Raw genomic sequence first — 26811 nt, 5'->3', positions numbered from 1 at the left:
ACTCTTTGGTCTTGCCCTCAGTGTACCTGTTTTCCATTGTCCGACCCTTGCCTGTGTTGACCATGTCTTTGAATAAAGCTTTGCAGATGGATCCCCATGCCTCCGTATCAATGACAATACACCCCAAAGACAAATAATCCCTCAGGAAAACAAGAGTCATTGTTTCTGAAATATGACCTGACACTGAAATGAGTCTGAGAAACAGTGTTTCAGTGAAACAGAATTACAGTGCTTCAGTCTCTCTAAGGCACACAAAGAAAAACAGTGCACACTCACACACACACGTTCACGTTTCAGTAACATTATCTCTTTCTATTTGTGACACTGTTATAAAATACTTCTACATAGCCAAGAACAAACACATAAAAATGAAAAACATAAAAAACAGCCATTTTTGACCTTTAATATCTTTTCTTTATGAATACAGTACAAAACAGAGTCATGTATATATTTGAGGATCAGCGTGTGACTCAAGCAGTGACCCTTTCTCTCTCTGTTCTTTAATCTGTCCATTAAAGACACATTTTCCTCTTTTTAGTCATTTCTAGTCAGACCTTAGATTCCGTTCTGATCATCAAATCTGTGATCTGATCCTCTCTACACGAAAATCTCTCTCACACATCAATTGCCTGTAAAATCTTAAAATTTGGTAGCTAAATAAATTACTTGACTTTCTATAATTCCTATCAAATCTATACATTTTTCCAAACTAAACTCAATGAATTAGATTAAAATCATGTTAATTTAGTCCATATTATTGCATTGTCACTTTACTCGAGCAGGAGCAGCACTGCGAAAGACAACGCTAAAACACGCCCTGCACTGCTGCTAACTACTGCTGTGTGTTATTAGATGCTTCTAGGGCTCCTGTCTGGTGAATGAGGTTATGAAGGCATGCCAGCTTCGCTTGGGTTCGACTCTATCGTGCTCAACAGCACCTCCTTCTGCATCTCCAGTAGCGTTGCCAGCTGGCTCTTCTTTTCTGCTTCGTCATCTGGTCTCTGGTTGAACAGCAGGTAGGGCACCAGATGTAGAGCGCCGGAGGGCATCACACCGTTCACACACGTGTAGAAGTCCTGAGTGGGCGGCGTTGTGGGGGCGGGGCTTAGAATCATGCTGTAGTTCATGCCTGGGACAGACGTGAGCTCTGGGTGGGCAGGGCCAGGGTATGGAGGGGGCGTGTCCTCCTCAGAGTAGGGGGCAGGGCTGTGGCAGTACGGTGCAGGGGTGCAGTTGGTCTGAACAGACTGTTGTCCATCAGGGCAGGTGACGTACTGCTTGATTGGCCCAATCAGCACACTCGGTGTGATCGTCCTGATCAGCACATCCTCCTGTATACCGTCAGACTGGATGATGCTGGGTGTCACAGCCGGTCTCGTGTCCACACTCACATGGGAACATGTCTCCGTGCAGTACTGTGGAGACCTATAGCCGTGAAAACTGGAGAAATGCTGATCGATCTCATCAATCTTCCCCTTCTGTTGGGACAAGAAAGAGCAGAAGCTGAAACTTCAAATTAAATTCTGAATAAATCGTTCAACATTGTTGTGCTAGTTGTCGTGACATTGCTATGCAGTCGCTAAGCTATGTTCTGATCTGAACACTACTAATAAACAGTGTAACTCTGAGCTGGTGTGTGTGATGTGTGACGGGACTCTCTGACCTTCAGCAGAGCGGGTTCAAGCCCTGGGATGCGCGGTTTGGGAATCGCTGGCAGGAAGAATGATTTAATCCTGCTGGAAGAACACAAGCAGTGAAACACATCCATGAGACAGTGATACAAAACACACAGAACTTAGCTAAATGAGGACCTTCAATAGACTTCTCTTGTTTTTATTAACCATACACTGACCCTGACTGTTTTTTTGCCATAAAAAAAATCTTTATTGATAGCACATCCCAGTAGAGTATTTTCTGCATGTTTACATTTTCAGGTAAAAATCCTTTATTATGTTTATTAATCACTTTTCTGCAGATTTGTGACTCTCTGTGCCAGATCTTTACGTCTAAACAAGCCTCTAGGTCCATGTTCTCATGTGAGCTAATGATGCAGATCTACAGATCCATCTGTGAGACCAGAGCTATGAGCTTCATGACGTCACTGACCACATGCCTCGTCGGATGTTCCCCAAACTAATGAAGAGGAAGATCATGATGGCGATGCTGGTCACAAGGATCAAGGCCAACATTTGATCTGAGAGACAGACAGAGACACACTTAGAGCAGCAGCTATCAGTCATGACAGATGGGTTGATATATGTGTAAGTGTTTGTGAGTACCGGACAGAGCTCTGCCGTTGATGGTGACGATGATGGACTCACTCCATACACTCCAGTGTTTGTTGCTGGTGGTGCGGCAGCGCACACTGAACTCATACCTTCCCACCGGCAGATCCAAAAACTCCACATGAGGCTCGCGCAAACGCTCCATTACCTACAGACCAATAGAAGACAAATTGTTCATCTCCATTCCTGTCTCTTCTACAGTTATCATGAAAATGGAGACATGATAAGCAGACTCTGTGTGTCTGTACCCTCCAGTTGTCTGGCTGAGCGAGGTTTCTGTAGCGCAGCTCGTAGACCAGCATCATCAGTTGCTCATGAACCAGAGACTCAATCGGATGCAGCCAGGACACTAAAACATTGCGGCCCTCTTCACCGATGCTCTCGTTCAGCATGATATATGTCAAGTTAAAGGGAGGGTCGGTCTCCACTGGGAACAAAGAACACGAGACTCATTAACAAACATGATGATGAGCAAACCTCAGGAGAAACCTAGAACAGAAGAGTTCACGAAGACACACTGTGAAAGCCTGAACATTTACAACCGTGTAGAGGCCTAATGTAGGGTCAGTATTTGGACAGTATGAACAGAGAGCAGTAGTTTGAAGAAAACTCTCATAGTGCTTGTTATATGCTATGATCAATGCCAATAAATAAAAAACTTTATTTTACAGACTAATCAATGTATATAACTGTATATTAAACTGTATGAGTGAAGTGTTGAACAAGAAAAATCAAGCTGAGTGCGAACAGTCTGCAGGTCTGAGCCGAGCTCAGTGGATGAAGCTAGAGAAGCTTTTTCAAGAGCTGATGCCAGCTTCATCATATCCTAATGTTTTATAGCATGCGTAATATTTAGTGTAAAGCATCACCTATCTCGACCACGTCCAGGCAGTGTTTCCGAGAGGTGATGGGCCCCGTGTGTGTGTGTGCCGTCACGTTCATGCAGTACATCTCCCAGATCTGAGTGTGTTTGGCATCAAAGAAGCAGCTGTTGATGCCGCCGCTCACGTAATCAGGACACTCCTGAGGAGCACGCTCACTGTGAGGAGACATGACGTCTGTTCACTATTAACAGCTACACGCTACATAACAAACACTAATCTGGTGAAAATGATGATAAATCAGAGCGATTGAAAGTTACACAGATGTATCAAAGGCACGCTGTAAAATCTCACCCCATGGTGTACAGGAGCGTGTAGGTGATGTTGTCCTGATTAGCGATCGGATGCCACCAGCAGGTGAAGATCTCCATGTTGGGCGAGCGGCAGCGGTAAATATACGGCCTTTTGCCATCTGCAATGAAGCAAACAAAGACTGAAGATCTCAGAGAAGACATCTATTGCAGCATAGCAGTGACAAATTACATGAAGCAACTACAGTGGTGTCAGAATAAACACAGAATGTATAGGTTGTACTACACTGTATGTAAGCTTGCTTATTGTGCCCAAGAGCATCATATGTCTTATTAACAAGAAACTGCAGAGCTGTAATTCCTACTATGCAAGTTTGCGATGCTGCTTGCAAATGTTAAGTTATGGTTTGGGAAACACAACGTTGAACCATGTTGACAGTACTTGTAGTTGGCTAACGGTGTCGAAACATTTCAAGTGTTGACGTAGATACTTTCTATAATATTTCCAGCTCTTTGGGTTGATGTGGTCATTTCGTACCGCAATATCAAGTGTGAAGATAATGAAACATTATGAAGAAGAAAGTCTTATTGTGCTCAATTACAGTTTTTTACAACAGCTTGGACACATTTCTTAAAACTTATTTACTTGTCACTTATTTATAAAAGCAGTCTATGTGAGCTAAGCTGCGAATCATTGCTTTTTGCACAAAATACATCCCTTGAATGACTACAGCTTTGAAAGGACATCAATTAATTTCTCACTCAGACACAATCAATGCCAAAATTGTCCTGTCTGTTCGGTAGCTCGTGGTCTTGGCAATCAGCTCGGAGATCTCTGAATCTCGGAGAATAAAGATTCTCCTTTTCTCTTCTCTGCATCTGAGTCCTTTGTCTAGTACGCACCCTGACAGAATCTACTCACTTCCCTTCACATCCCTGGTCACACATAGCGATGGACTTTGTGACTGGCTTGCCTCCATCTAGGGGCAAGACGGTAGTTCTCTCTGTGGTGGACAGGTTCTCAAAGGCGGTCTATTTTATTCCCCTCCACAAATTGCCGTCAGCAAGGGAGACAGCGACTACGGTCTTAGATCTTGTTTTCTGTATTCATGGCCTCCCGGTGAATGTGGGTTCTGACAGAGGTCCCCAGTTTGTGTCTAGGTTTTGGACAGAGTTCTGTCTACAGCTGGGGGCGACTGCGAGCCTATCTTCCGGTTATCACCCGCAGACAATGGTCAGGCCGAGCGTGCAAACCAAGATTTGGAGAGAGTCCTGCGCTGTGTGGTGTCTTGGAGTTCCAGGTTGACCATGGTAGAGTATGCGCACAACTCCCTCCTGGTCTCATCTACGGGTTTGTCTCCCTTCCAGTGCTGTTTAGGCTGCCAGCCACCTCTATTCCCCTCTCAAGAATCTGATGCCGTTGTTCCCTTCGCGCATACTTGGAGAATCGCCAGAGAAGCCCTCACTCAGACTGGCGAGAGGAACAAGGCATCGGCGGACCATCACCGTACTAAGCCCCCACTTTACCTGTGCGGTCAGAGAGTCTGGTTGTCTACTAAGGACATTAACTTCAGACTGCCCTCACATAAACTGGGACCCAAATTTGTTGGACCATTTATCATAGCCAAGGTGCTTAGTCCGGTGTCAGTTCGGCTCAAATTGCCCCCTCAGTTTAGAAGGATCCACCCGGTTTTCAAACATTTCTAAATTTAAACCAGAATTTCGCTCCCCCCTTCAGCCCCTGACCTCTGCCCCTCCGCCTCCTAGGCTCATCGAGGGGTCGCCTGCCTATACTGTACGGCAGCTCATTGATGTTCGGCGTAGGGGTAGAGGTCATCAATATCTGGTAGACTGGGAGGGTTATGGTCCGGAGGAGAGATGCCGGATTCCGGCTCGCGATATTCTGGATCGCGCTCTCATTGATCAATTTCATCAGCGTCATGGTGAGTCCTCCGGGGGCGCCAGGAGGCGTCCCTGAGGTGGGGGGTACTGTCACGGTGAAGGGTGCCATCTCAGCTTCCCCTGTGGTCTGTGTTGTCCTGTCTGTTCGGTAGCTCGTGGTCTGGGCTATCACCACAAAATCAGACTTTAGCGACACATTAATTTAAGATTGTTCTGAGGTTAAATACAGATTTGAAATAGAAAGATAAGGTTTAATAGCTACGATACTGTTTTTGAAATAAATTCTTTAGATAGCTATGACGGGAAACACTGGCATGTAATATTAAAAAAAATAAAGCATATACATAAATGCAAATATGGGAATCACGTATGTTATAATGTGCTATTCTGTGTCCTAAACTCCTGAAAAACTTTAGAGCAATCAATCTGATTTATGAAAGAAATATCTGTATGTGTGTGTGAAAATATTCAGATGTAATCCTGTAATGGTTAAAGGGTTAGTTCACCAAAAAAACTAAATTATGTCATTAATAACTTACCCTCATGTTGTTCCAAACCCGTGAGACCTCCGTTCATCTTCAGAACACAGTTTAAGATATTTTAGATTTAGTCTGAGAGCTCTCAGTCCCTCCATTGAAGCTGTGTGTACGGTCTACTGTCCATGTCCAGAAAGGTAAGAAGAACATCATCAAAGTAGTCCATGTGACATCAGAGGGTCCGTTAGAATTTGTTGAAGTATCGAAAATAAATGGTTCTTTTGGTGATTGATTCTGAACTGATTCTGTGCTAGTGTTATGAGCCCAGGTAAACCGAAGGCTTGAATCAAGGGCAATCATCGCCAATGACGCCGTTACGTTGAGTGCAAAAGAACCAAGAACCGTTTTCTTCAACCGGTTTATTGAATTGAACTGTCCGAAAGAACTACTGGTGATCCGAACACCGATGCAACCGGTTTCTTGACTCATGAACGAGTCAGTCTATTGTTCGTTATCTGGCTGGGCTCGGTGTTCATCTTCAGTTCTCTCTTCACAGCAGTTCAGTCAGTGTACTGTTTGAGTAAAGCCTGGCTCACACTACAGGATTTTTAGCCCGATTTAGCCCCCATTTCCCCCTCCCAAGAATCGGAGAAAAAATCTTGTTGAGCACCTCGATCTGTCCCGATGTTCGGCGCGGATTATCTGGTAATATGAGGCGTTCACCGATCGAATCTCGCACCTACCGATCTGCTCGCACACAAATCGGGGCAGCCCCGATTATTATCAAACACGTTTGATATTTAGAATTTAAATCGGGATGATGATGGCTATATGATTACGTCAGTACTTTCACAGCCAATGCGCAAAACTGCAAAACAGCTGATGTGCGGCTTCATTGGATAGTGGAGATGGAGGAAATAACTGTTTCTTGGCATTTTGTAGTAACACAACTGCCTGTATAATAAGGCAAAAACCCATCAAAACTATAAGTAGAAAGAGAAGCGCTGGAGTGAAATCACCTCAGTATGAATGCACTGGGTGAGTGCAAAAAGCGCACGTTTAAAGACAAAGGCGCTCCCTCTGGCATAATAATCGTATTAATATCTTGCAGTGTGTGATGTGCCATGATGTTAAAATCTTGTAGTGTGTGCATGTTTAATATTTGAGGGAAGATAATCTGCAAAGATTCTCCACATGTGTGTGCTGCAACCAGATTTCAAAATCGATTATGATTTTAAAACTCCTGTAGTGTGAGCCCGGCTTAAATTAATTACTTTTTTGCTATTTTTGGACCAAAATGTATTTTCGATGCTCTGATGTCACATGGACTACTTTGATGATGTTTTTCTTACCTTTCTGGACATGGACAGTAGACCGTACACACAGCTTCAATGGAGGGACTGAGAGCTCTCGGACTAAATCTAAAATATCTTAAACTGTGTTCCGAAGATAAACGGGTCTTACGGGTTTGGAACGACATAAGGATGAGTTATTAATGACATAATTTAGTTTTTTTTGATGAATTAACCCTTTAACATTTCACAAGTAATTGTAATGACACATTATTTTCTCAGTGCCTGTAGCAGATTACAGTTACATTTATTTTGTAATTAGATTACGTAATTCAGTTACATTTAACTAGTTACTCTATATATTTTAAAAGTCTCCCTAACAGATGTTTTTGGTGTTAAAAAACCTTCAGGCCTCCAGTTCTTTTTAACGTACTCTGGCTTCTTTAATTCTTTATTTTTGACTACACTAATTTGCATTGCACTTGATATATTTCGTTGGTGGTATGTAAATGAGATGTTGAAACTGAAATCAGGAGTTTCTAATAAGCAGCAAATTAGGAGTTTATTGAGGAAAAGGTCGTAGTTAATGGTTTGTTAATGGCATGAAGTAGACCTTAAAAGAAAGGGTGACCAGATTTTTCCCTTGTGTCCCCACATAAAATGCACTTTTCTTACTCGTCTGTTTTTATATCAAACGTAACTAATAATAAAAGAGATTCGGACATAAAGCAGGTCTTGATGTTTCTCTCGCTCTTAGGATGTGTGCCATGGATCGCAGAAGCCTCATATAAGCTCATATGTATTCGCGATTCAGTTTAAAGATCATGATCTTATTCTTAAATGACGATAACTTTGATATGTAAACCTTTGAAATCACAATCCCATCTGAATATTTAACAGCTCCACAAACAGTAGGCTACATTTCTGTTTTGCAAACATTAAATAATATCGAAAGTACTGGAATAAAAGTCTGGATATTGACTCCGATGTTGTGATAAAGAGTAACTGGCCTTTAGAACAAATGTTATGTTTCAAATAAAGAGATGTGTATGCTACATTATGCCAGTGATGTCTTTGTTTAAAAAACACTGGATGAAACAATCTTCATTCTCTTATTTCAAGTGACTCTTTTCCATAATTAATTCTTTTAAAATAATAAATATTTTCAAATAGACTCATTTGTTAAAATCTAGACAAGATTATTTTGTTTGGTTGTATGATGTTTTGTTTTCAGAATCGTCAGATCTCTATTGTAAAAATCAATTATTCAAAATCATCTAATCAATGCTATCAGCTCTGTTTCTAATATTCAAATGTAGACTAGAGTGTAAAATGTACAATGTATCAGAATCTTTTCGTAGTGCATCAATAAGGATTTGGTCCAATTTTACTGTGTTGTAATGCTTCTCATCCAGTGTGAAGAGTTCTGCAAACCACACCCCAATCACCAATGACTCCTCCTCCTCCTCTAGCACACACCTCCCTTTCGTTTGGTTTGTTCTGTGATCCGTGACGAGGTCTTCACTCACCTTCCTTGGACGACTGCAGCGCTTCAGTGACGGTCATCCAGTGAAGCGTCAGGAGCAGAAAGCACAGCATCACGCGTCTGCAACACAAAACAGCACTGCTACACTTCACTGCATGAGCTGACAGTAAATACACAGTGTGCACACACACACACAGGTGTAACAATAAATCCCACATCATGCAGAACTTCAGAGGCACACATCTTTAAAAACACTGAGATCTGTTGACAAAGGCTGATGGGAACTGGAAATACTGGAAAAACCCTCATTATGCCACACAGACTCGAATTCACAGCTTTCAGTCACGTGACTGTCTCCAAGACCTGGAGGGCAAAACCTCCACAGAAATGCAGGGCAAGCCTGTCAACACCCCAGCTGCATCACCACTTTCATTTTTGTAATAACTCAAGAGTCTGTTATTCCTTACTTCAACGGCTGGTTTGATCTCAGAAAACCTACAACAGCCTGAAATCACTTAACCGATATATATCTATTAGTTAACTCTAAACACAAATAACACACAGTTGACATTAGAGGTGAAGCGAGTTATTACATAATGATGATGAAAAACAAACATGATGAACATTAAAGCCTCTCTCAATCGCATCAGATCATGTCGACTGGAGAGACCCAGGAAATGATTCACAGTGACTTTAACTTCCACACCGTTTCCTTGAAGCATCAACAACTGTGTTACACAAAAGCAGAGTGATGACATGAGTTACAAAAGCATCTTTAATGCTGTTGTGAATGCGGCTCTGGCGTGATACGTGTTGTTGTGAGGCATGATGGGATTGCTAATGCTAGTCAGGATCTGTTTCCTCTAAGAACTCTGTTCAGTGCACTCAGCCCAATACTGCGCTCTCAGTGACATTCATAACAGAACAATAATTATTATAGTGCTGTTCATTACAAACAACATGTATTTTAAAGGGGCGGTTGCCTTTTTTTTCTCTCTTGGCTTGATTGTGTTCATGGGGTGAAGTCTAACATGATAATACTTTGTTTTCTGGTAGTTAAGTGACCTGAGGTTGACTAGTTTTAACATGTGAGAACACGTCCAGTGATAAAACACTAATGGTATGAAGGAGTCTCAACAGCGGGAATCTCACAAACACACACACACACACCTAATTAATTCATTTACAATATATATGTTGTATAATTACAATGAAGCCTGATAGTTATAGTTACACACTTTTTACATCACATTTTCATTGCTGTGATCTGTCTGAATAACTTCCTAAATACATGATGAATACCTTTAACACAAACACAAGAATCGATTCTAAAACAGACTTCAGTTAATAAAACTGTGCAGTCCAGTAAAATGTGTTCAATAGCAATATAAAAAAGCTTTGTAGAATATTCCAATAATTACTGTTTTACTAAAAGAGCAGTCTTAGTCAATATCTGTTGTCTCTCTATGATTAAGGTCTTATCTTATTCTCTTATATGTGTTATATATGACACAATAAACCTCCAACTGGATGACATCCATCAGCCATGTTAACACATGATATGAAAGATCTGTCATCTCAAAGACAGATGAGGTGTTTTATGTCCAAACGAGATCCATGACACTGACAGACATGTTCATTTTAACATACTTCAGCACATTTACAATAAAACAGCACAAGCTATCTGTCACAGAGCCAGCTATATGTGCCAGGTTTATTAAAACACTAGATTAGAAAGCAAGCCAGAGCAGGGGAAATGCAGAAAAGAAGCTGAACGGACCTGTTAGATCAGCAGGATTGAGTCCGATAGAAAGCGCTTCAGACAGAGTCCATGTTCAGTTCTCATATCTCTCGCCACTTTAACAGCTGAACGCCTCTACCTTGATGAACCCGACACTTCTCTCTCCACACTCACTACACACCTGCTCTTGTGTTCATGAAGATGAGCTTACAGAGGAGATAATGGAGTAATCCTGATACAGCAGATCATATGACAACAACTAACAAACAAACAGCGGAGAGATCTAGAAACTCAGCAAGTCCCTGGGAACAAGACTAAAACCTGTCAGACCAGATTCACTCCCACACGACACAGTGCAGGAAGCACAAATCAATTACTGCATACTACACAAACTCACCACACATCTGTATGTATTGGGTTTGTTTTAGTCGCATGATGATGTTCATACAATTAAAGCTTATTTATGCAGGAATGTTTGTCCTGACAGAAGCTGAATAGAGAGAAAAATAGCAAGCATCACTGCAAACGCAGTCTATTTAAACTAAGCCCAAAAAACCCACCTTGATGGCAGAGGCTATTTACACTAACTCTGCCCACCAGTGTGTGCTCGGGTCAGCTAAAGACCAGCTTAAACCAGCTAAAGACCAGCTCATGACCCGCTAAAGACCAGCTCATGACCCGCTAAAGACCAGCTCATGACCCGCTAAAGACCAGCTCATGACCCGCTAAAGACCAGCTTAAACCAACTAAAGACCAGCTCATGACCCGCTAAAGACCAGCTTAAACCAACTAAAGACCAGCTCATGACCCGCTAAAGACCAGCTTAAACCAACTAAAGACCAGCTTAAACCAGCTAAAGTCCATCTTAAATCAGCTAAAGACCAGCTCATGACCCGCTAAAGACCCGCTCAAACCAGTTAAAGACCAGCTTAAACCAGCTAAAGACCAGCTCATGATCAGCTTAAGACCCGCTCAAACCAGCTAAAAACCAGCTCATGACCCGCTAAAGACCAGCTTAAACCAACAAAAGACCAGCTTAAACCAGCTAAAGACCATCTTAAATCAGCTAAAGACCAGCTCATGACCCGCTAAAGACCAACTCATGATTAGCTAAAGACCAGCTTTTTTATAGTTTGTCCTGACAGAAGCTGAATAGAGAGGAAAATAGCAACCATCACTGCAAACGCAGTGGGATTTATCTGAAAAATCTCAAAGAACAGAGCCATTTTTATGTGAAATCAGCCCAGTGTTCACTTTTGTGATTATTATGAATTAGCATTAATTATTAAATAAACATGAGTGCAATTTTTACACCAATGACTACAATAGGTGCCTATGTACTTTTGGAGCTTGGCCACTAATAATAGCATTAATACATTTTATAGAGCATTGGTTTAAAAGAAAAAAAAAGAAAAAGAAAACACCTTGATGGCAGAGGCTATTTACAATGACTCTGCCCACCAGTATGTGCTGGGACCAGCTAAAGACCAGCTTAAACCAACCAAAGACCATCTTAAGCCTGTTAAAGACAAGCTCATGATCAGCTCAAACCAACTTAAGACCAGCTTAAACCAGCTCATGACCAGCTAAAGACCAGCTCAAACCAGCCAAAGACCAGCTCATGATCAGCTAAAGACCAGCTCAAACCAGCCAAAGACTAGCTCAAACCAGCCAAAGACCATCTTAAGCCAGCTAAAGACAAGCTTGTGACCAGCTAATGACCATCTTAAACCAGCTCAAACCAGCCAAAGACCAGCTCATGATCAGCTAAAGACCATCATAAACCAGCTCAAACCAGCCAAAGACCAGCTCATGATCAGCTAAAGACCAGCTCAAACCAGCCAAAGACCATCTTAAGCCAGCTAAAGACAAGCTTGTGACCAGCTAATGACCATCTTAAACCAGCTCAAACCAGCCAAAGACCAGCTCATGATCAGCTAAAGACCATCTTAAACCAGCTCAAACCAGCCAAAGACCAGCTCATGATCAGCTAAAGACCATCTTGAACCAGCTCAAACCTGCCAAAGACCAGCTCATGATCAGCTAAAGACCAGCTCAAACCAGCCAAAGACCATCTTAAGCCAGCTAAAGACAAGCTCGTGACCAGCTAAAGACCATCTTAAACCAGCTCAAACCAGCCAAAGACCAGCTCATGATCAGCTAAAGACCATCTTAAACCAGCTCAAACCAGCCAAAGACCAGCTCATGATCAGCTGAAGACCATCTGAAACCAGCTCAAACCAGCCAAAGACCAGCTCAAACCTGTCACGGTTCATGAATTCACTCTCTCTCTCTCGTCTATCGTGTTGTTATGTGTGTGTCTATGGGCGTGGTCACTGATCAGCGATGATCAGCAGCGCCAGCTGGTTTCAATTGTTTGTGTCCTATATAAGTTCAGTAACTGGTGTTTCATGTTGTCAGATTGTTGTTTCTCCCCGGTGTGCTCCCGTACCTGTTTCCTGTGTCCTATTTCCTGCCTGAGTCTTCCTGTGTCGTCGTCCTTCTTGGATTACCGTTCACCTTCACGAGGACTGCATACTCACCGGGATTCGAGGGATCATCACCGAAGCAAGCACCATCATCGTTGCCCACCGAAGTCCCTGTGTCACCGTGCCATCAGCCTTGTGTCCGTCCCTGTGTTACCCTGTGAAATGACTGTGATTTTCTGACCTTTTGAGCTTGGTCAATAAACACGCATTGCGATTACATCCTGTCTCTGTGTTACGTAACAAAACCAGCTAAAGACCATCTTAAACCAGCTCAATCCAGCCAAAGACCAGCCCATGATCAGCTAAAGACCATCTTAAACCAGCTCAAACCAGCCAAAGACCAGCTCATGATCAGCTAAAGACCATCTTGAACCAGCTCAAACCTGCCAAAGACCAGCTCATGATCAGCTAAAGACCAGCTCAAACCAGCCAAAGACCATCTTAAGCCAGCTAAAGACAAGCTCGTGACCAGCTAAAGACCATCTTAAACCAGCTCAAACCAGCCAAAGACCAGCTCATGATCAGCTAAAGACCATCTTAAACCAGCTCAAACCAGCCAAAGACCAGCTCATGATCAGCTGAAGACCATCTGAAACCAGCTCAAACCAGCCAAAGACCAGCTCAAACCTGTCACGGTTCATGAATTCACTCTCTCTCTCTCGTCTATCGTGTTGTTATGTGTGTGTCTATGGGCGTGGTCACTGATCAGCGATGATCAGCAGCGCCAGCTGGTTTCAATTGTTTGTGTCCTATATAAGTTCAGTAGCTGGTGTTTCATGTTGTCAGATTGTTGTTTCTCCCCGGTGTGCTCCCGTACCTGTTTCCTGTGTCCTATTTCCTGCCTGAGTCTTTCTGTGTCGTCGTCCTTCTTGGATTACCGTTCACCTTCACGAGGACTGCATACTCACCGGGATTCGAGGGATCATCACCGAAGCAAGCACCATCATCGTTGCCCACCGAAGTCCCTGTGTCACCGTGCCATCAGCCTTGTGTCCGTCCCTGTGTTACCCTGTGAAATGACTGTGATTTTCTGACCTTTTGAGCTTGGTCAATAAACACGCATTGCGATTACATCCTGTCTCTGTGTTACGTAACAAAACCAGCTAAAGACCATCTTAAACCAGCTCAATCCAGCCAAAGACCAGCCCATGATCAGCTAAAGACCATCTTAAACCAGCGCAAACCAGCCAAAGACCAGCTCATGATCAGCTAAAGACCATCTTGAACCAGCTCAAACCAGCCAAAGACCAGCTCGTGACCAGCTAAAGACCATCTTAAACCAGCTCAAACCAGCCAAAGACCAGCTCATGATCAGCTAAAGACCATCTTAAACCAGCTCAAACCAGCCAAAGACCAGCTCATGATCAGCTGAAGACCATCTGAAACCAGCTAAAGACCAGCTCATGATCAGCTAAAGACCAGCTCAAACCAGCTAAAGACCATCTTAAACCAGCTCAATCCAGCCAAAGACCAGCCCATGATCAGCTAAAGACCATCTTAAACCAGCCAAAGACCAGCTCATGATCAGCTGAAGACCATCTGAAACCAGCTAAAGACCAGCACATGATCAGCTAAAGACCATCTTAAACCAGCTCATGATCAGCTGAAAACCAGCGCATGATCTGCTGAAGACCATCTGAAACCAGCTAAAGACAAGCTTAAACCATTTAAAGACCATATTAAACCAGCTAAAAGACCAGCTCATGACCAGCAAAAGACCACCTTTAACCAGCTCAAACCAGCCAAAGACCAGCTCATGATTAGCTAAAAACCACCTGAAACCAGCTAAAAGACCAGCTCATGATCAGCTAAAAAAAAAATCTGAAACCAGCTAAAGACCAGCTCATGACCATCTTAAACCAGCTCAAACCAGCCAAAGACCAGCTCATGATCAGCTAAAACCATCTGAAACCAGCTAAAGACCAGCTCATGATCAGCTAAAGACCATCTTAAACCAGCTAAAGACCAGCTCATGACCAGCTAAAGACCAGCTTAAACCAGCTCATGATCAGCTAAAAACCATCTGAAACCAGCTGAAGACAAGCTCAAACCAGCTAAAGACCATCTTAAACCAGCTCAAACCAGCCAAAGACCATCTTAAACCATCTAAAAGACCAGCTTATGATCAGCTAAAGATCAGCATACCAGCTTCAAATCCTGCTTAACCAGCAACTGCTGTTTTGTTCAACCAGTCCCTCCAGAAAAACGCAGATTTTTTTTGTGATTGTTGCGGCAAAAATCCTTGATTTTGCGGCACGTTTTCTTAAAAAATGCGATGGAATATTTTTGCAATTTTATGCGATGAAATTGCGTGAACTTGCAAAAAAACTGGTTTGATGAAAAAGAGAAAAAAAGGTGATTCCCCCAACACCTTTTTCTCACTAGGCTACTACATGTAGTTGCATAACAAGGTTCAGGAGGAGCATGTCATATACTTGGCCTAATTAGCACAGGTGGAGCCACTTAAGATAATCAACCTTAGGGTATAAATACAGCTGAATTAGCCTACCTGTCTCCATTGACGATTTATCAGCATCCCGGTTGGCTCTGTCTGTCATCTTATCACAGACCCAATTTTCCTTCCACCGAGGAGATCCATACCGGGGATTTTTCAGATCTGCTACTTTGCTGATACCCATGATTATTAAACACGGCCGTTGAGCACCATCAAACGCCATCGCGACAGCTGCTCTTCTCGCCAAGCCACACATCTTGGCCAATAGACCATGCAAGCCCGAGCTCGCCTCGCTTGACACCACGATTGATCTGATCAAGACCGGGCTCTCCTCGTGTGCTGGAATCACACCTCAGTTCTTACCCACCGCGGCTTTTCCGGCTGAGACGCAGTTTGAGGCTGCCTCCTCTAGCGGCGCGCGTCGTAATCAATACATTTTCAGGTGAAGACGCTAAATACAGGTTCCCGGCTAGAAAGTAGTGCGGGAGCTGCGTGGAGTTCCGATCACATACGTATACGGAAATTTCAGATCCGATTTGAGCCTCGGATTCGTTCAAATATTTTAACTTCTGCGACTAGACTGTATACGAACGCCCAACCGGATGTGGTGTATTCTAATCAAATCTATCGGTGCGAGATCAGAATTACCAATATTTTGTTAACTTTGACATTAGTTTCAATATAATTTATGTAAAATGGTGGTTTATAATAATTATGGGAGAAATGATTATTAAACCATTATTTATTTGATTAGCCCCATAAAACCTACGGTTTTATTTGGGGGGTCATCTGATTTGTGACGATGTATTCATACATTATATTCATTAAAATTATAAATTTTACCATGGTGAACATGCCTAGGTAACAGTTGCTGCACGACCAGTTTGAAAGTTCTGCACGACTGCCTAGAGGGAGAAATGTGACAATCATGTCCAAATGTCGTGTGCCATGGAAGGTGGCTTAAAGTTTGTTAAATGAGGTTATGACGTAGTTCTGTTGGATGACGATGCCAATTTTTTACCACGAAGCCAAGGCTTTTTTCCCATAGTCGTCATCCACACTGAAATATCCAAAGATATTATCTGCCTTACCGTGCATGTTTAAACCTCACACAGACATAAGTTTCATGCAATTATTCTGGCAGGATTAATTTATTTAGGGATATATTTCACCATTTACTGGCGTGATCGCTTAGAATTTATCTAATACACCACTACCCTCGTTTTGCCGCAGGACAGCAAGTGTGAGTAAAATTCTGTTGTCTTTCTAGGTCTATAATATGAAAAGCATGCAAGTAAATATCTTTAGAAACTGCTTGGAAGTGAATAGCACATAACTGCATTATTGCCATAATCATGTCTATTGGTATGTTTTACAAGACTAAATGATGTTCATTGTTTTCAGAAGCCTCTGTTTCCAAAGTCTATACTACAATGTGAAACCAGTGTTTCAAATTTATCTGTTTTGGAGGCTGCTTAAAAAGGCCGGAAGGCCAAAACAAGAGGAATGATGCTTTTCCAACAGGAACGTACTAATGTGGACAAAGGCTTAAGGAATTGTCAAATTAGGCAACCAATCGCTAAGCTGGCAACACAGTAGGCTACGCATTAATTTTTTAGGTTGCCCCATCAAATGTTACTAACCTGTTCTACTCTTCCCACAGCCAAGGAGGGGGAAGATGGGCCTAGTGGTTAGAGAGTTTGACCCCTAACCCTAGGGTTGTGGATTCGAATCTCGGGCTGGCAATACCATGACCGTGGTGTCCTTGAGCAAGGCACCGAACCCCCAACTGCTCCCCGGGTGCTGCAGCATAAATGGTTGCCCACTGTTCCGGGGGCGTGTTCATGGTGTGTGTGTGTTCACTGCTGTGTGTGTGCACTTTGGATGGGTTAAATGCAGAGCATGAGTTATGAGTGTGGGTCACCATACTTGGCTGAATGTCATGTCACTTTCACTTTTTTTTTTTTCACTTTCAACAGCTACAGCAGTCCAAGCAAGCTCCGCAGGCGGCCAAAGCAGCTATCTCTCCTCTTCTTCTCATGCTACCCTTTACTTATCTGTTTTCTGTATCTCCTCACTGCCGCAGCAGTGTCTGCTCCTGCAGGAGCCTTTTCTGTATCTCCTCACAAAAAAAAAAAAATCATTTTTCATCATTCAATGGGTCAATGGTTCTCTTCTGGCAAAAGTCGACATCAATCTCCGCTTCCAAGTTATGCCTATTCATCCTAGGTGGTGGTGATAGTATTACGTACCAATTATAGTCAAGATGATATTAGACTCATTCTCCTTTTATTGTATTTTATTATCATTATTAGGCGGCCACTACAATTCAGCTACCAAACTGCTCCGTTATTTAATTTCACGCTTGCCCGTGCTTGCAAGGATGATTCGAGCCTGTAGGCGATGAAGAAGTCTCAATCCACAAACAGACGTACATCGTCTGCAGATACAAGGTATTTCATTGCACTTTAACAAGTAATCTGGTATGCGCAATATTTTAAACAAGCCTCACTAACTAAGTTTAATGCCTCAGTTATGTTAGAATGTATCTCATTCTTTTGACTTTTTAATAATTTCATATTTAACATCAGTTTATCAGTGCATCTGAAAGTTTATTCTTTTAGACTATTGGTGATTCCATAGGCTCTCTTTCTTTCACCTGCATGGTTTAAAACAGCAAAAAGTCATGCCATGACAAGAACGGAGTCTCTCTCTTCCTCCACCCAAGCACTATTACATACGTATACGTTATCGTCGATCTCACGCACTGACAAGATGACAATTGACAATGGCCATATCGCTGATTAATGGCACTCATCTGAGGTACACTGGCACAGGAAATTCTATTTATTTTTTGTACACTTAATTTTTCAAATACAATGACTGCACCAAGATTTAGTGACTTTATATCGGAAGCAGCTCATTGGATTCGTTAAACAATTATGCAGTATCCTCATATCATCTACCATTTAGACAACCAAATTGTTCTTAGTATCAAACCCCTGTCAGGCACTGCAAGAGTGCTCCCGGCTTGATCCAACCTTTGCCTTTTCCATAAAAAAAAAACAAAAAAAAAACCCTCCTTCACTGTCTGGCCAAATACTAAACCACATTAATTTTCCTTTCTATGGTCGGCGAGGCTTACCCATTCGACACCGTGAGTATTGAGCTCCCGTCAGATGGTTGCTAAGTCTCCCAGCCAGACAACTTTTTTCATCCTTTGGTCTAAAAGGCTTACCTATCCGACGCCGTCAGTATTAAGCTCCCTCGGGATGCTGGCGCGAGCCTCCAGGCCACACACCCTTACCTTTTCCTCCTACAGTCAGCGAGGCTTATCCGTTCGATGCCTTGAGTATTGAGCTCCCATCGGACGCCGGCGAGAGCCTCCTGGCAACACAACTTTACCTTTCCGTCTTACGTCCGGAGAGGCTTACCCGTTCGATGCCTTGAGTATTGAGCTCCCATCGGACGTCGCTGAGAGTCTCACGGTCACCTAAACTTTCGTTCCTGTTTGACGGGTGGCGGTGCTCACATACGACGACAAGAGTCTCCACTTCGCGCCAAACTCTGTCCAAATCTTTTCCCCCCCGTCTGGTGAGGCTTACCCGTTTGATGTTCTGAGTCCTGATCTCCCATCGGATGCTGCGAGAGCCCGCACAGTTGGGTTTTCCTTATCCCGCTCCCCGGCCGGCGAGGCTTACCTGTCTGATGCCGTTGAGTATTGTGCTCATGTCAAATGTCGGCGAGAGTGCTCCCGGTCGGGTTTTCTTTACTTGCTGCCCACAAACAGTGGTGGGGCTCATCCGTTCCAATGCAGTGAGGTGCTCCGGTTGTGCAACGTCTTGAGCCCCCCCAACCGGGCGCCCTAAATCACATAATCCGACACAAGCAGCCGGTGGTGCCTATTTCTCCAATAGGTAAAGTTGCAATCACTGGAGTACATAGGCTCTTCCGACCTGCCTTTTTTAAATATCAGTCCCCGCCAGATGTCAAAGCTATTGTGGGGGGTCCTTAGTCTGGCGGCTTTCCTTTCCGCTATTGCTTTTTGGGGGGTACTCTAGGTTCGGGCCATTCCCGCGCACAGCACGCCAAATATGCATTATAATACTTCAGCTAATTATATGTAAGTGTGAACTCGTGAACTTAATGTAAAGAGTAATTTCTTATTACTTCCTATGATAAGCGAGCATACTAAATCACAGAATATTTAAGTTGCAATTTCTTACTGCAACGTAAATTATTTTAAATACTACTTATATAATTACAACTGTAGGTTTTTGGTACTGTTCTGTAACAAAAATGTGCAATCTTACAACTGTAAAGTTGCATCAACTTCTGAATGAAACTACAACTGTGTTAGTAGCCTAGTGAGAAGGGGGTGTTGGGGGAATCACCTTTTTTTCTCTATTTCATCAAACCGCAGTTTTCGCAACATAATTTGGCTCCACTGTTATGTAACAAATCGGGAAACTGCTTCGCACGTTTTTTTGCACATATTTGTGTTGGCAAATAAGAATGATTTGCGTGCTTCAAGTTTCACCCTGGTTTCACCGCGGGGTTTGCAGATGATGTTCACGTCACATAATTACATCACTTCATAAGGTTCCCATAGCAATAGGGGGAAAATGGCGCTTTACTTGTGTGAAGTAAACGCAACATTTTTCAACTTTCTGCTAATATATAGTTTTTTGCAATGAAAATACAGGGATTATGAAGAAGTTTCACTGATGTTTATCAGAAACTGCCCTAATTCCGACCAGGTTCACCTCTGCTAGCCCCGCATATTTTGCTTTCTGAAAACAGCTATTTATGCGGCAAAGTGTGGCGTATTTGAAAAAATGGGACCCCTCATAAATATGCGGCCTTTGTCTGATTATGCATTAAATCAGGCAATCGCATTATCGCGTTTTTCTGGAGGGACTGTTAAATGGGAAATTGATGGGAGGTAGAGTGATTTTCCAGCTCTACACAGAAGAAAACAAACTGACCTTTACTGTCCCAGTGGACACATTAACAACACAGATGATGATGTAACTGGAGACACGTTAATGAAGTCATCGGATACACTGAGATGATGAAAAGTTCAGCGGCTCCAATGGGACAAACAAGCCTTTTCATCTCAACACCAGTCAACAGGCTGTGTCTCATTCATTTGCTCAACTGACCTCGTCACCCGCTTTGAGCAGTAAATATCTCACTCATGTTCTCCAGTGAACACATGATTTCGGTCAGTTGATGGAAAGGGTCATGTGTAAAGCTCTCTACAAGCTCTGAGGATGTTCAGAAACCATGTCACCTTTGGTTCTGTAGTAGAGTCAATCAATCAACAGGATCGGTTCTGGAAACAGACAGACCAAAGTCTCTTTATTCAGCTCGTGTCAGCTCAGTTTAGGGGTGTGTGATCTTGACAAACAAAGATTATTATTAAAAAAACAAATTCTCGATAAAGATAATTAAATAAAAAGATGTTTTGTGCTGGCCTGACATGGATAAATACAATACAATACAATATAGCCTATTTCAGTGCTGTATGACAAATTAAAAGAGAAGAGTTTCACAAAATGGTTGTTTTTCAGCCAAGAAGAGAGCAATGTTTGTACAAGCAAACAAAATGCTGTAGGCATCATTTACTCCAGCAGATCTCTACTGCTCTGTGTCTGACAGAAGCTTCTGTTTGTGCTTGCTGCAGTGTCCATCTCTCTTAAGCCCCTTTCACACTGCGATTCCAGAAAACACACGGGTAATGGGTCCCGGCAATTGTTCCCGGGTCGCTATATTTTACACTTCCACATTGCCAGTGATGACCCGGAATATGTGCGTGCGTTAATACACAACCCATAAGATCCCATAAAGACACGTGACAGAGTGTGACGTGTAATGTACGAGTTGAAAATGCTGGGCACGTGATACTTTCACTTAAGCTGGGGAACGATCTCAGCATCAGCGTGGAAAGTGAGGAACAAACTGACCTCTGCTTCATTACAGTTTGCACATATTTGTTTTGTCGCAAGCGCTGATCTGCCTTCAAAACACCCGGTAATCACTATGACACGGCAATGGTTCTGGCTGTTGTTCACACAGCCTTAATCAGGAGAAGCGGTCGCCTTTTGATCCACTGATTATTTCTTCTCACTACAGGTATGTTGTTTAATTGGTTCTGTTTTATAAAAGAAAAGAGATTTAGTGACTGTGAATGTATTCAGTGTAGAGTGTGTTATGGGAGAAAATCTGATTTAATGATTCATGCAGTGCTTGGTGCATGTGGTGCGGCCTACAAATAGTACAGTGTTAAATGTATTCAATGATTAATTTAGATATGTAACGTATAGGAATACTGATTTATTCATTCAAATGGTATTATAATTAGTTTTATTTCACTGCAGTGTGTTTAATGTATAAATACTGGAATTAATGCATAAGTTAATGTTATATGGATTTTATATCCAATGTAATATTGTAATCTATTTATTGTAATATTGTATACCCTTACCTTGTGATGTATTAATAGAAATGTGATGTATAAGAAAGTAAAAGAGACATATTGTAAACAGTATAATTATTTTTCATTATTGTATAATCTCAGTCCACCTGTGTGCGAGGCTAAGGAGCACATGTATTATTGAGCTCTCCCCGTAATTGACTGTGTGCCAGAGAGGGAGAAGCGGTTGCCTTTTTGATCCACTGATTATTTCTCCTTACTACAGATCAAGTAAAGGAAAGTGCTAAATCTCATTGAAGAGTGGTCGTGTAGTCTCTGTGTGTTAGGATGACCGGTCCAGACATGCTACATAAATTTGGTGCTGTGACCCGGATGCACCAGATCTGCAGTAGCCGATCGCTGGGGTTTGACAACGCCGAATCACAACGCTTCTGAAGTCATCGGACAAAGATTCTTCATCGCTGATGTTTTGGTGGTGGTGTCTGGACATGGAACTGAGCAACTGAACTCTCGCTTTACATTACTCACACATTGGACTTTACACTTTGTGCATATTTGAAGGTTTACTTTTTTATTTTGTTTTCTTTTATTTCTGTATTTAAAACTGGATAACAGTGAAGTAAACAATTTTTTGTGTGTTTTTCATCAATCTACCTTTCATGATATGCCAGAAGGTGGATGGAATGAAGATTTAGTGACGCCACACGTTGGCCGGGGCTTTTTTGGGGTACCTGAGCCTGTAGTAGGCAAACCAGCAGCATGAGCCAGCGAGAGCCCTGGCTCATGCCAGCCATTGGCCAACTTTTATGCCACGCAACCGAAGAAAAGTGAGCGCCCTGTTGATTATTGGGTCAGGTTGAATGAGGCAGCTGAGCTAGCAGACACTCACCTGAAAAGATACGGTGGCAAGATGGAAAACATGAGCTCAGAAGTTTCAATGATGTTTATCAGAAACTGCCCTAATTCCGACCTTTCCGATGTCTTTAGGTGTAAGCCCATAAGCAAATGGTCCGCAGAGGAAGTCCAAGAGGCCATCAATGAGTATGAGAGGGACTGTAAGTCCTGGAAACCAGGTTCACCTCTGCCTAAGGTTGTAGTAAATCAGGCTGTTGTTACAGAGAAAGCAGTCGGAAATCAGGTAGCTATAGAAAGCGAAAGTGTGGGTGCAACCTCACCAGTATGTATCACAGGTGTTCATACTAAGCCAAATTAAGTTAATGATTCGGGTACTTTAAAGCGGGTGCTGGAAATGTTAGAACGGGTGTTGGAGCACACAACCTTACCAGTTTCAGAAACAAAACCTTGAACGTCACTGTGGTATCGAGCTTCTCTTTGTGCAGTGTGCGGAGACCGATCCCATTCGACAAGCTCGTACTGCATGAAAGAAAATAGATTCCTTGATTGTTTTGAATTTGGTCACCAACGTAGGCAGTGTCACAGGGTTGTTGCCCGGGGCGTGGCCTAGACCAGCGATGATCAGAGAAACTAGATTACTCACATTGGGGAGAGGGCAGTGTGAGTGTCAAGAATCAACCTCTCAACAGTGAGGATGATCCTATGGTCATCTATAGCAACTAGTGTCAGACTGAGTCAAGCGACAGTATTATCTTGTTCCAAAACATTGCAAAGCTGGAGAAAGCTGAAAGTTTGTTTTATACTAATGTGTTGGTGAATGATACGGTCGCTTGCCAAGACCTGTTAGATTGCCTATAGCCCATATAAAGGCATATACACTGCTGTTCAAAAGTCTGGTATCAGAAAGTTTCTTCTGCTCATCAAAGCTGTGTTTATTTAAGATGGCGGCGCATCTGTCCCGACATGTTGGCAGAACCGCATTTTTACAGTTAAACTCAGTGCACGCAGAACAAGTGCGGGTTCTCGGTCTGCTATGGAGGCCTTCACCAACACCGACCCCCACTACTGCATCTCGCCCACACCAGAGGCACCACAAGTGGTGTGAAAGGAAGCAGAAGAGGGGTAAGCCCGGGGGGAATCGGGGCTAGGCTAATGGCTAACCCACACAAGCCATCTGTCCCCACCATCGTACTGGCTAACGTACACTCGTTGGACAATAAACTGGACTACATTCATTTACTACGTTCAACTCGGAGGACTGTAAAGCCCCTTTCACAATCCACATCGGACCTGGCATATTGCCGGAACATTGCTGGGTCGCCTTCTGTGTGAAAGCAACCACGTCCCGGGATTGATTCCGGCATTGAACCCGGGTCGGGGACCTAGTAACATTGCCAGATCTAATGCCGTGTCGAAGTGATGACTCTTTTACCGGCTGTTTTTGAAGAAAGGTCGACGTTCGCGACAAAAACACACGTGCAAACTGTAATGAAGCAGAGATCAGTTAGTTCCTCACTTTCTGCACTGTCACCGAGATCGTTTGCTTGCTTCAGTGAAAGTATAACGTGCCTAGCGTTGTCGACTCGTACATTACACGTCACGCCCTGATGTCACGTGTTGTTACGGGATCTTTACGGGTTGTGTGTGAAAGCACGCACATATCCCAGGTAATCACTGGCAGTGTGAAAGTGCAGAATCTAGTTACCCGGGAACAATTGCCGGGACACTTTACCCCTGTATTTGCCGGAATGGCTGTGTGAAAGGGGCTTATGAGACTGTTGTGTTTTTGTGTTCATGGAAACATGGTTCAGCAACAGCGTTCCATACGGCGCTATTCAGCTTAACCAGCTGATGTGCTATCGAGCGGACAGAGCTCTCATCACGGGCTTTGTGTTTACATCAATGACGCGTGGTGCCACGATACTGTTGTGATCTGCAAACACTGCTCACCCCTGGTGGAGTTTATGATTATTAAGTGCCGGCCGTTCTATCTGCCGAGAGGATATACTGCTATACTGCTCATTTCAGTTTACATTCCCCCGAACAACAGCTGCAACAGGAACGACGCACTAAATGAACTGTACCAGCACATCAGTGAGCAGTAGACCGCACACCCCGATGCTTTTCTCGTCATAGCTGGGGATTTCAACCATGCTGACCTTAAGAGTGTGTTTCCAAAAATACACCAACACATTAACTTTCCAACATGAGGTAATAACATTTTGGACTTTAACACCACACAGAGAGGAGCTTACAAACCCCTCCCCCTCCCTCACCTCGGAGCCTCAGATCACATCACTGTTATGCTAATGCCTGCATACAGACCACTCATTAAAGTCGCCAAACCAGTTTACAAACAGATTAAAGTGTGGCCAGAAGGATCATCAGAGGTTCTTCAGGACTGCTTCAACACAACTGACTGGGACATGTTTAAACAGGCTGCCACATGCAATAACACCACTGACCTCCAGGAGTACTCAGAGACTGTCACTTCCTACATCAACAAGTATATTGATGATGTAACAGTCACAAAAACTATCACTGTCCGGGCAAACCAGAAGCCATGAATGACAGGGGAGGTCTACAGACTCCTGAAGATGCGGAACGCTGCCTTCAGAGCTGGAGATGAGGTGGGCCTGAGGACAGCTAGGGCCAACCTGTCCCGCGGCATCAGAGAGGCTAAGAGACAGCACTCCAGGAGGATAGCTCACCAATTCAGCGACAGCAGAGACACTAGGAGCCTGTGGCATCCTCATGAAGTGCTTTGAACAGCTAGTCATACACCACATCAAGTCTTCTCCTCCCACCCTGGACCCCTTCCAGTTTGCATATCGGTCCAACCGGTCGACCGATGATGCCATCTCCACTGCCGTCCACTCAGCACTCACACATCTCGACAAAAGGACTCATATGTCAGAATGCTGTTCATAGACTTCAGTTCAGCATTCAACACAATCATCCCTCAGCAGCTCATTTACAAACTGATCCAGCTGGGGCTCAACACTTCGCTGTCCAACTGGCTGTTGGACTTTCTGACTGGAAGACCTCAGGCAGTACGGGTCGGCAGCAACACATCCAGCTCCATCACACTGAACACTGGGGCCCCCCAAGGATGTGTGCTGAGCCCCCTCCTCTTCAAGCTGCTGACCCATGACTGCACACCGTCACACAACTCCAACCTCTTTATTAAGTTTGTGGATGACACGACTGTGGTGGGTCTCATTAGCAACAAAGATGAGACAAACTACAGGAGTGAGGTGAGCCACCTGTCCGGGTGGTGCAGTGACAACAATCTCTCTCTGAACGTGGAGAAGACGAAGGATATTATTGTAGACTTCAGGAGAGCACACACTCAGCACGTTCCTCTGACCATCAACGGTGCGACTGTGGAGAGAGTGAGCAGCACCAAGTTCCTGGGTGTGCACATCACAGAGGACCTCTCCTGGACTGAAAACACAGCAGCACTGGCCAAGAAATCATGGAACCTGTCTCACCCGCAAAGCCCTCTGCATCACAGGTGATCCCACCCACCCATCACACAGCTTCTTTAGTCTGCTGCCATCAGGGAAGAGACTGCGGAGTCTCCAGGCCAGGACCAGCAGTTTGAAGGACAGCTTCATCCACCAGGCTGTCAGGAAGCTGAACTCCCTCCCGAACCTGCCCCCCCTCCCCTCTTCTGCCCCAGGCACCACTGAACTATGAACCCCCTTGAGAGCTATGACCCCCCCCCCCAGATCCCACATCCCCAGCCCTGCTCACTACCTCAATCAGCAATGAACTGACGTCATTCCACTACCTCATCAGTCAGTTAAATAAAATAATTGCTCTTGAACACTTTGTCACTTGTCACTTTAATCAGACTTAATAAGGTTTTTTTTCTGCACTAAAAATCTTTTATTTGCACTGTTTGTCACTTCATTGATCTGTCATTTGCCTTGCGCTGCTTTAACTTTATTTTTTATTTTATTATATGCCTTTTTTACATTACCTTATTGTATAGTTGAATCTACATTTTATATTTGATCTAGATTTTTAAGCTGTATGCACCGGGGTCTGAGAGTAACGCAATTTTGATTCTCTGTATGTATGTACTGTACATGTGGAAATTGACAATAAAGCAGACTTGACTTGAATTGACATATTTTATCAAAAATACAGAAAAAATATCATTCTGTGAAATAGCCTATAATTGCAATTTAACATAACTGTTTTATATTTAAATCTCTGTTAAAGTGTAATTTATTTCTGTGATGTGCAGC

General features: G+C 43.3%; 1 protein-coding gene across 2 annotated transcripts; it reads right to left on the bottom strand.

Annotated features, from left to right (window-relative positions):
• Window positions 1-273: 273 nt before the first annotated feature.
• Window positions 274-10635, bottom strand: LOC127952716 (prolactin receptor-like). Of its 2 annotated transcripts, none has more exons than XM_052551419.1 (9): window positions 10354-10635; window positions 8617-8693; window positions 3461-3578; window positions 3155-3324; window positions 2534-2712; window positions 2280-2433; window positions 2107-2194; window positions 1664-1733; window positions 274-1478 (listed from the first exon to the last, which is right to left on the bottom strand). In XM_052551419.1, exons 2-9 carry the CDS (start codon window positions 8684-8686, stop codon window positions 885-887), a joined length of 1443 nt encoding a protein of 480 aa, XP_052407379.1. In that variant the 5' UTR covers window positions 8687-8693; window positions 10354-10635; the 3' UTR covers window positions 274-884. The 2 variants fall into 2 exon arrangements, with proteins under 2 accessions (XP_052407379.1, XP_052407378.1); XM_052551418.1 differs by having other exon boundaries at window positions 276-1478; window positions 1664-1736; window positions 10354-10634.
• Window positions 10636-26811: the final 16176 nt, after the last annotated feature.

Source organism: Carassius gibelio, chromosome B3, assembly GCF_023724105.1.
Source record: "Carassius gibelio isolate Cgi1373 ecotype wild population from Czech Republic chromosome B3, carGib1.2-hapl.c, whole genome shotgun sequence".
In the NCBI taxonomy this organism is placed as follows: Eukaryota; Metazoa; Chordata; class Actinopteri; order Cypriniformes; family Cyprinidae; genus Carassius; species Carassius gibelio.
This window is presented reverse-complemented; position numbering and strand designations above follow the sequence as displayed.

Excerpts from the sequence above, each read along its gene's own strand:
- LOC127952716 (XM_052551418.1), bottom strand. The coding sequence starts at position 8,686 with ATGCTGTGCTTTCTGCTCCTGACGCTTCACTGGATGACCGTCACTGAA. Across the intron at positions 3,579-8,616 it reads GCTGCAGTCGTCCAAGGAAG|ATGGCAAAAGGCCGTATATT; the intron begins GTGAGTGAAGAC and ends GCTTCATTGCAG. Across the intron at positions 3,325-3,460 it reads ACGCTCCTGTACACCATGGG|TGAGCGTGCTCCTCAGGAGT; the intron begins GTGAGATTTTAC and ends GTCTCCTCACAG.